The sequence below is a fragment of the Akebia trifoliata genome, chromosome 4, assembly GCF_017979445.1.
Source record: "Akebia trifoliata isolate Shusen 1 chromosome 4, ASM1797944v1, whole genome shotgun sequence".
Taxonomy (NCBI): domain Eukaryota; kingdom Viridiplantae; phylum Streptophyta; class Magnoliopsida; order Ranunculales; family Lardizabalaceae; genus Akebia; species Akebia trifoliata.
In genome coordinates this window covers 12,245,703-12,254,086 of record NC_141378.1, presented here as the reverse complement: position 1 = coordinate 12,254,086, position 8,384 = coordinate 12,245,703, and the positions used below count along the sequence as shown (strand labels likewise).

The window sequence follows — 8,384 nt, the reverse complement described above, 5'->3', positions numbered from 1 at the left end:
TTTTCTGAGATAGATAGGCTTTTATTTCCAGGTAGGGCGCCTTATACGAGTTTAGTGGTTCAAAATACAGACGAAATTGAATTAGGGACTTTGAGAAGTCGATATTCCATATCCTCAACAAAGTAGGTAGAAAATCAACCCCTCGATGTTTTTCTTAAGCATACAAAACATGGGAACTCTTGAAGTAGGATTGTGATCAGTTGAGAGTACATTACATTATCTCACACAGCTTGATTGTTCCTCTTCATTGGCAAATATTCTTTTGAACCCCACTTTGAGAAATTTTGTTGACTTACTCAGGATTCGGGAAAAGTTAAAGCTTATGCAACTCTGGGAACTGGAACGCCTTCTGAAGGAGGTAATGTCACCGAACGTAGTAGCTCCAATGAGCAAACAAGCCCCAAGAAATGAGCAAGTATAGTGTTGGCTGAGGCCTACGAAAAAAAGAAAAAAAAAAGAATATAAGGTTGAGAATTAGAATACCAAATGAAGAAACACCTGGATCAAATCCATTTTCATTGAGAGAAATGTTAGCTAAATATTAAACAGTTAATAGTAAAGTGCAAAAAGTATTTCAAAGGGAACATCAGCATTCACAAACTCATAAATCAAACAACACTGGAGTCCTACAGCATACTACAGCTTCAAACTGACTGGACATGTGGTTTAGAACTCAGAAGAACCCAGTCCTTCACCAAAAGTATGGGTTCACACTTGAATCTTGAACTCTTGGAGGCGTTTGGTTTGAACATTGATGCTTTTTGGATTGAGTTATTGCAGCATATGTGCTATTTCAAGCTTGGCTTGAGCAGGATTATCAGCGTTCAATTGAACATCCTCAACATACAATTTTGGTTTTCCTGGGATGCAGTTTTCTTCGAAAAAGATGGCTTATACTCACTGTAGACAAAGAATTTTCATTTAATAAAATTTATTCTACTTGGTTTCAGGAGTCACAACCATTCATCAAAATTGAAGAGTGAATGGTCTCCTAAATTCATTTTTTTTAAAATTATTTTGAGAGAAAATTGACAACATTAAGCTTGGTAAAACAGAGAGACCGGATAAGGAGGTTCAATTGAAGAAAGAGGAAGGTGTTAGGCACCCCCCTCCCCACCAATTGATGGTTACTAAGAACTTGGTCATTATAAGGATTTTAAGGCTTAAATTGAGAGTGCTATTTAAATAAAAAATAAAAATCCTTGTTGGAACTTACCAATTTTGGGATTTTCGATTAGATTACCTCAAAAATGGATGAGAAATCTCTATTTAAATCCCTTGATGCACTTCATGATAGGATGCATGAGAATGTTAAAGCATTAAATCAGTCAACATCCTCATGCATCCCATCATAAAGTGCATCAAGGGATTTAAATGGAGGTTTCTCACCCACATTGAGATCTAATCGAAAATCCCAAAAAATTTCCAACAAGGATTCTTATTTTTTATTTAAATAACACTCTCAATCTAAGCCTAAAAATCCTCATAATGGCCAAGTTCCAGGTAAGCATTAATTGATGGGGAGGATGGGGTGTCTAACACCTTCCTCATCCTTCAATCGAACCTCCTTGCCCGTTCTCTCAACTTGACCAAGCTTAGCGTCGTCTATTTTCCCTCAAAATAATTTCACAAAAAAATAAAATAAATAAATAAGTGATCATTCACACCTTCAATTTCAATGAATGGTGGCCAACTCCCGAATCCAAGTAGAATAAATTTTCTTAAATGAAAATTCTATGTCTATACTCACAATAGAGTTATTGCTGCAACAAAGCATCCCCTAAAGCAATTTGTATTCAACTCATTAGCATAGTGAGGCAAGTAAGTCTTGAAGATCATTAGTATGACATGTATGCTACATTAGCTTTCAAGCTGTCATCATCATCAAAGCCTTATCCCAAATTTTGGGGTTGGGTGAACAAATCCTGTTCCTCTATTCAATTCCATCTAAAATCTCATAAATTTTGTTTGACTAAATGCAAAGCAGTAATAATACAATTCAGCATATAACCAGCAGTGGCGTGAGACGCACCGGACAGGTGAATTTCCAAAACATATGTTCTATTGAAAGAATTGAAAGAGGACTGATCAGAAGCCATTGGTGGTAGATCTTGTCAAGAGGTTGAAATTTGAATTTGAATCATTCATAAAACATAAAAATAAAAAATGGAAAGCTTAGGATTATCTTACTGGATCAAACAAAATGGAAAGCTTAGGATGTGTACAAAATCAGGTTCAATACTGGTCTTCATTCAGTGACCATTAATCTGCCTGCCTACCCCCCACCAAAAAAATGAAAAAGAAAAAGGAGGTACCATGCACTCTTCAGCTGCGTTAACAAGAACATTTTGGAAGCTATTTGCATCAGGAAGAATTTAAGCAGAGAAGTTAAACTTCCAAGGCCAAGAGTCCTTTTGAAGAGTCATAGGTAATGCCAACCTGTATTAAGATTCTGATCATGGGGGCCCAATGGCAGCTTTAGATAAATACCACGTGTAGAATTCTTACATCTGACCTTAATGAGGGAGAAGTATAGTAAATCCTTCAATTGAGTCTGTCTATGAGAAAATTTTGGAACATTGAAACCTCTTAAGAATAAACAACCCACTCGATTCACAATGGAAACTAACACAGGTCAAATTGCAGAGAGTAGATGGCACTGAGTTAAGAGTCTCTTTCACAAGAACTCTCTCTTTCTAATTCAAAATCTAATCAAGAATGAAATCATAAGATGATACTTAATAGTTTCAGATTGTGATTTGATGCCTCGCCTCGCCTCGCTAGTTGCAGGACTAGAGGTCTTCTAAACAGGTTGAGGTAAATAAACCATATCAGATTCCCAACACACAATTGACTTGGTGTACTCATATTGAACTTTGACAGACTGAGGCACACAAGTTTTAAATTTTAATGCAACATAACTTCAGGACTTATGAACTATGAATTCATAAATGGGGTGAGAACTCCTAAGAAGGCAGTAGGGCTTGGGGTCTGAAGCATCAAAGGGTCGAATATAGCTCTTCTAGGAAACAGGTTGTGAAGGTTTGGGGAGGATCGCGATGATTTATGACTTATGAGACAAGATTATACCAATTTGGATGGGCAACCAAACCCGTCAAAATTTCTTTCGATTCTGGTTTTTGGAAAAAAAATCCTGAAGGTGTTGCATCAGTATTGCAAGGGATTACCTTTTAAAGCTAGAAAGGTGATACAATTCAATTCTAGGAAGATTGTTGGTGTAAGCCTCTGCCTTTTAAGGATCAGTTTCCGGAACTTTATGTAGTGTCAACAAAGAAATGTTTACCCATTTGAAGCTCTCCTTCTTTGGACAGGAAGAGGGTGGTCTCATGGGTCTTTGTTTTAGAAGGAAGAGCCTTAACGATTAGGAGATTGACCTATTGTATCTTATTACTCGGATCTCATCGGAATGTCTATCTCCATCTCTATCTCTATTTTTGTCAAATGTTGATCATGGGACTTGGTTGAAGGGTCGAAATGGTGTCTATTCTGTTAAATCATTTATAGGGCTCTAAACTTCTATTATGATTCCTCATTTTCGGCATCAGGTCTTTGGGGCAATAAACTTTTTTCAAAAGTTTCCTTCTTCATTAGGTCGGCAGCCTAGGGTAGGATTTTGACCCTCAATAGTATAATTATAAGGGGTGTCACATCTGTTAATTTCTAGTCTCTACAAATGTTGTGGGGAATCCATTAATCATATTCCCATCCATTGCGCATTTACTAATAAGTCAATTTGGTCTCATTTCTTATCCTTATTTCAAATATCTAGGCCTTCTTCAAAGTCTGTGTCTTCACCTATCAAAAAAAAAATTTGTTTTTTGTAGTCCAAGGATGGATGTCCTCTCCTATAATTGACAAGAAAGGAATTCTCTAGAGTATGATACACTATTCCATTTGTTGGAGTTTATGGAAGGCGAGAAATGAGTGGGGTTTCCATGGTAAGGAGAACCAAGTCTACATGTTATTATATCCATCTTAAGGTTAATGTTCTTTTGGTGTAAATAAGCAACCCCCCGACTTTAAGGAATTCTTTTTGACGATTTTTTGTTTAAACAGAGTTTGTGTATTGTAACAGCTCGAGCAATAGTCATTAGTTTGGTCCTCTTTGCATTTGTTGGCTTTTTTCCTTAAGGTAAGTCCTGTTAACCTCCTTTGTATTCCACTCCTTTTTTTTTTCCCCTTCTTGAAGAAATTTACTTACCAAAAAAGAGAAAAACAATTCAGGACCTACTGTCCTTGTATTTTCTTCACTTCATCATCTCTCCATCGAATCAAATTAGCTCAAGGTGTAAGCTCACAAGCCCAAGCTACGGGTTACTTCATAAAACTTCCATAATCCTCATTTCAAATAACAATTCAATGAGAAAAAAAGAAGTGTACCTGCACCAAGAACACATCCAAAGCCAAAACAGGACTGGTACCAGGAGAGATACCCTGGTAATATGGGTTTGCAGAGGAAGTGAGTGCCTTAGCAACCAATATTCCTACAGTAGCTTGCATGCCAAGAATTGCAGCACCCATGCCCAGAAGATTTACCCCTATACCATTCTTCAAGCTTTTCACCACTTCAGCACGAGGAGGAGCCTGGAAAAGTTCCACTCAGTGAAATTCGAAAGGCAAAAATTACGCTTAAAAAGAGAGATTCTATTGCCACACCAACTTTTGCTAACGCCGCCCAATTCATATGTAAATCACCAAAGAATTAGCACACATCTTGGGGTGGCATTGGCAAAAAAAATGGTGTGGCAATAGAACTTCTCCTAAAAAATTCACTGTCCAAGGCATGATACAAATTCCACAAAACTTTCTAGTGCTCACACTTAAGAACATTTTTAAGAGTACATATACAAGTTTGTTGTTCTATGCTCTTCTTGCACATGCACTTTGCCTGAGAGTTCTAGCTGAATAATTCAAACACACTAGAGTCCATAGGTGTTTGAATGGACAAATGAAGTGCGTGCAGCCACCTATGCACATGGATAATACATAAATACTTACAAAATATTCATTTTATCAAGTTTATATATATATATATATATATATATATATATATATAACATATTCATGAGGTACTAATATTGAAGACGTGCAATTATTACACTAGAACCAAGCCTAACTTGTAATCGGATATTTGATACTAGCATTTCCGGCCATTCATCCGTCACAAATTGAAGATATGACATGTTTTTGAAGTTGGTCATTAGAAGTAGTACTTTTCATCTGCTGTTTAACCCTGATACATTTGAATCATGGAATAAGGGTGACACAATTTAAGTTACTCTATTTTCTTTCAAATTCATCAGGTTCACTAATTTTCCATATCCAGCAATTATTTTTACAGCCTAAATGATACATCACTCACTGATAAGTATCCCTGAAAAATCAATATTTCCTACTTTTCCCAATTAGTCAATATATCAAATTTTGGAATATTTCAACCATGTATAGGTTTCTCCCTCAAATTCAAGGAAGTTTAGCATTTTCTAGTTCAGAAAAAAGTTCGTACAAGCAAGAACTGTGCTAGAAAATCCATGTCTTCTCTCTTCCATAAATAAATGAAAAACACATCAATTGCACCAATGTAACTCTCACCCAAAGAATCATCGATTCTACACTTCAATTGTTTCCCATTGTATATGGGGTAAGCATATATTTGTAATCTAGATCATACATATAGAGTTATAGACATCCTTCTCAAACCCCGGAGATTGGGTTTTGAGCCCTCTTCACAGTTAATCATGCAAAATTCCACACATCAGTAATTCTAAGGTCTCCTAAAATTGAAAAAAGAAAATGACAAGAAAGCATCACTTGTTCTGCGTCAAGCTTTGAGTGATTTTAACACAAAGAACGAATAATTTATGTATCTACCACCCAAAGAGATACAACTACTACATATTAATTTAAATTGCAAACCTTAAGTTTCTGCACTTTTACCTTTGCAGGATCATTGGCAGTTCTCCGGAGCCTATCCGAAAGGCGAAGATAACCGAAGGACCAAAAGACCGAAATAAAAGCGGCCGCAATACCACCAGCAGTAGCATAGAATGTAAATGGTGATGAGATTTTCCCAGTAACAACAATCGAGAACGACAGAATCACAGCTGCCACTACAGTGCAAACTAATTGACCCCAAAGCCCAAAACTACCAAATCTCTTGAAATACCTCGAAGTGGTCTCTAGTCTCTTTGCAACCTAATTATCCAAACAAAAACAAACCCAATCTTTAATTAATCAGATTAAAACAAACCCAGTCTTAAATTAAAAAAAATTACAGAAAAAAAAAACTGATTTTATGAGAAATTGAGAGAAGAAGAGAGTACCTGAGCGAGTTTCACTTTCTCTGATTCATCGTTAGGGTAAAGGGATGCTGATGCAGTGGCAGTGGTGATGCTGGTTGCTCTCTTGATCGAAGAAGAAGAGAGGATTCGTGTTGGGGTGGTGAGAGAGAGAGATTTGAGAAGAGGAGGAGGAGGAAGAGAGATGGTGGGGTGGTCTTTTAGGGTTCTTCGATGGAGAAGAGAGAGAGAAGAAAAAGAAGAAGGAAGCGTCACCGCTCCATTGGACCGAAACGTGGGCTGCAGAAGCAGCACCTGCATTGTGAAGGTGCGTAGGGAAGGTAATGGCGCACGTTAGCACTGCACTTGTTCTTCCACTCTACACAATACAGAGCAAACTTTACTTTTGAGTAAAATTCCTTTCAATTGGGTATTTGGTGGTGAAGAGATGCATGAGACTTCTATGCTTGTCCATTGCAAGTACTGCACACTTGGCACTAACAGGAGGAGGGTTGGACTTAGTGGGCCCACTTTGGTTACTAGGATTTAGAGATCAGAACAAATCTGGACCTCCGATTATGTTAAAGATTGAATAAGATGCAAATTTGGGCCAATGGATGAATCATATTGCTTATCTACCCAATCTAGAACCAATCTAGACTTCTAATTAGGTTTGAATGAGAATAAGAGCATCTCCAAGAATAATGTTAAATTTGTTTTTAATAATTCTATTTTTTGAGATAATAAAGTGTAAAAATATTATATTTGACACATACCTCTCCAATGCTTCATCTCAAACAATAATGTCATCAATATATTTTGAATGATAATTTGGTAAAAATAAAATAAAATAAAAGATACCTTTTATAACCCAAATCAGACTATGAGATATGTTAAAAGCAATGTCAAATATAACATTGATTTTAACATGTGTCATATTTGAGAGTCCATTTGAGACGTGTGTTAGAACACATTTATCTGAGACTATTTCAAATTTTGGAATTATCATCCCAATTTGAGAGGCCATTGGAGATGCTCTAAGGTTGAGTTTGTTCTCAAGATTTGAGTTTTAAAAGAGTTTGGAATCCATCGATTTTTCTAGATCTTAGATCTATTTTTATAATGTATCTAGTTGGATAAGGAATGTGAGGATCCTAAAGGTGTTTTGGGCACTTAAGAGTGAGATTTAGTTCAACTAAGCTTATTCTTGGCACAATAACATAATTATGCGGCTTGGTGCCACATAGCCAATATGCCTTGGCATAGTCGGCTAGGGCGGTTTGGATGGCTCTAATGATTTCATGATACTCTGAAAATAATCCTAGCAATGGTTTTATGCTATGTCATAGCAATGGTTTTATGCTATGTCATATATATATATATAATATATATATATATATATATATATTTGAGACTAACAAAAAAGGTTACGTTGCTTCAAGGGTCGAAAACAAGTCTCCTTACTATAGTAAGGGCAAGCGAGATGCCCTTTGGTGTGTCATTTGAAAAACTTAGTGTATCTTAGAAGTCATTAATCATTCATACGATTGTCCCTTTCATTCGAAAAGTGTGATTGTTATGTGTATCATAGTTTTGTACGACAAACTCTCACAGCTATTTCAACACATGTCGCTATTAGGTTCTTAAGGACCAAAAAGTAGCAACAACATCATGAGATAAGATTGCTTCATGCACATCGTAGATGCATATCGTTAGTATGAAAAGTCACGTGTCATGAGAAATACTCATCGTCATACATTGATTCAAATCGTTGGTTGTTAACCCAATTTTAATATTACAATTGTCTAAAGAGAAAGACCAGTGTTTAGTGTCGAAATATTTCTAGGCAAGGAGTCAAATAGATACCTCAAGGACTTGTCCTTGGTCAAGCTCTGGTCTTGCCATATAAAAAACGAGGTTGTTTTCAATGATATCAACCACCTTAGAATTGATGAGAAATATTGTAATACCTTGTTAGAAATCTTTGTCTTTAGTTGCTGACAGGGTTGCCTCTTCATTCAAATTATGTTGTGTATATTTTCATTTAGAATCACCCCACATCTTACAAATTTAGTTGTCGACGAC

The 8,384-nt window shown here is 36.3% G+C and overlaps 1 protein-coding gene across 1 annotated transcript; it reads right to left on the bottom strand.

The window, feature by feature from the left end:
- Nucleotides 1-6,742, bottom strand: TIC21 (translocon at inner membrane of chloroplasts 21). Its single transcript, XM_086439576.1, has 4 exons — nt 6,345-6,742; nt 5,959-6,216; nt 4,402-4,605; nt 1-434 (listed from the first exon to the last, which is right to left on the bottom strand). Exons 1-4 carry the CDS (start codon nt 6,618-6,620, stop codon nt 321-323), a joined length of 852 nt encoding a protein of 283 aa, XP_086295702.1. The 5' UTR covers nt 6,621-6,742; the 3' UTR covers nt 1-320.
- Between the last annotated feature and the right edge of the window lie 1,642 nt (nt 6,743-8,384).

Coding starts and splice junctions, on each gene's coding strand:
- TIC21 (XM_086439576.1), bottom strand. CDS start 6,620: ATGCAGGTGCTGCTTCTGCAGCCCACGTTTCGGTCCAATGGAGCGGTG. Junction 4,606..5,958: donor CTGCCAATGATCCTGCAAAG/GTAAAAGTGCAG, acceptor GAACTTTTCCAG/GCTCCTCCTCGTGCTGAAGT. Junction 435..4,401: donor TGGATGTGTTCTTGGTGCAG/GTACACTTCTTT, acceptor TTTTTTTCGTAG/GCCTCAGCCAACACTATACT.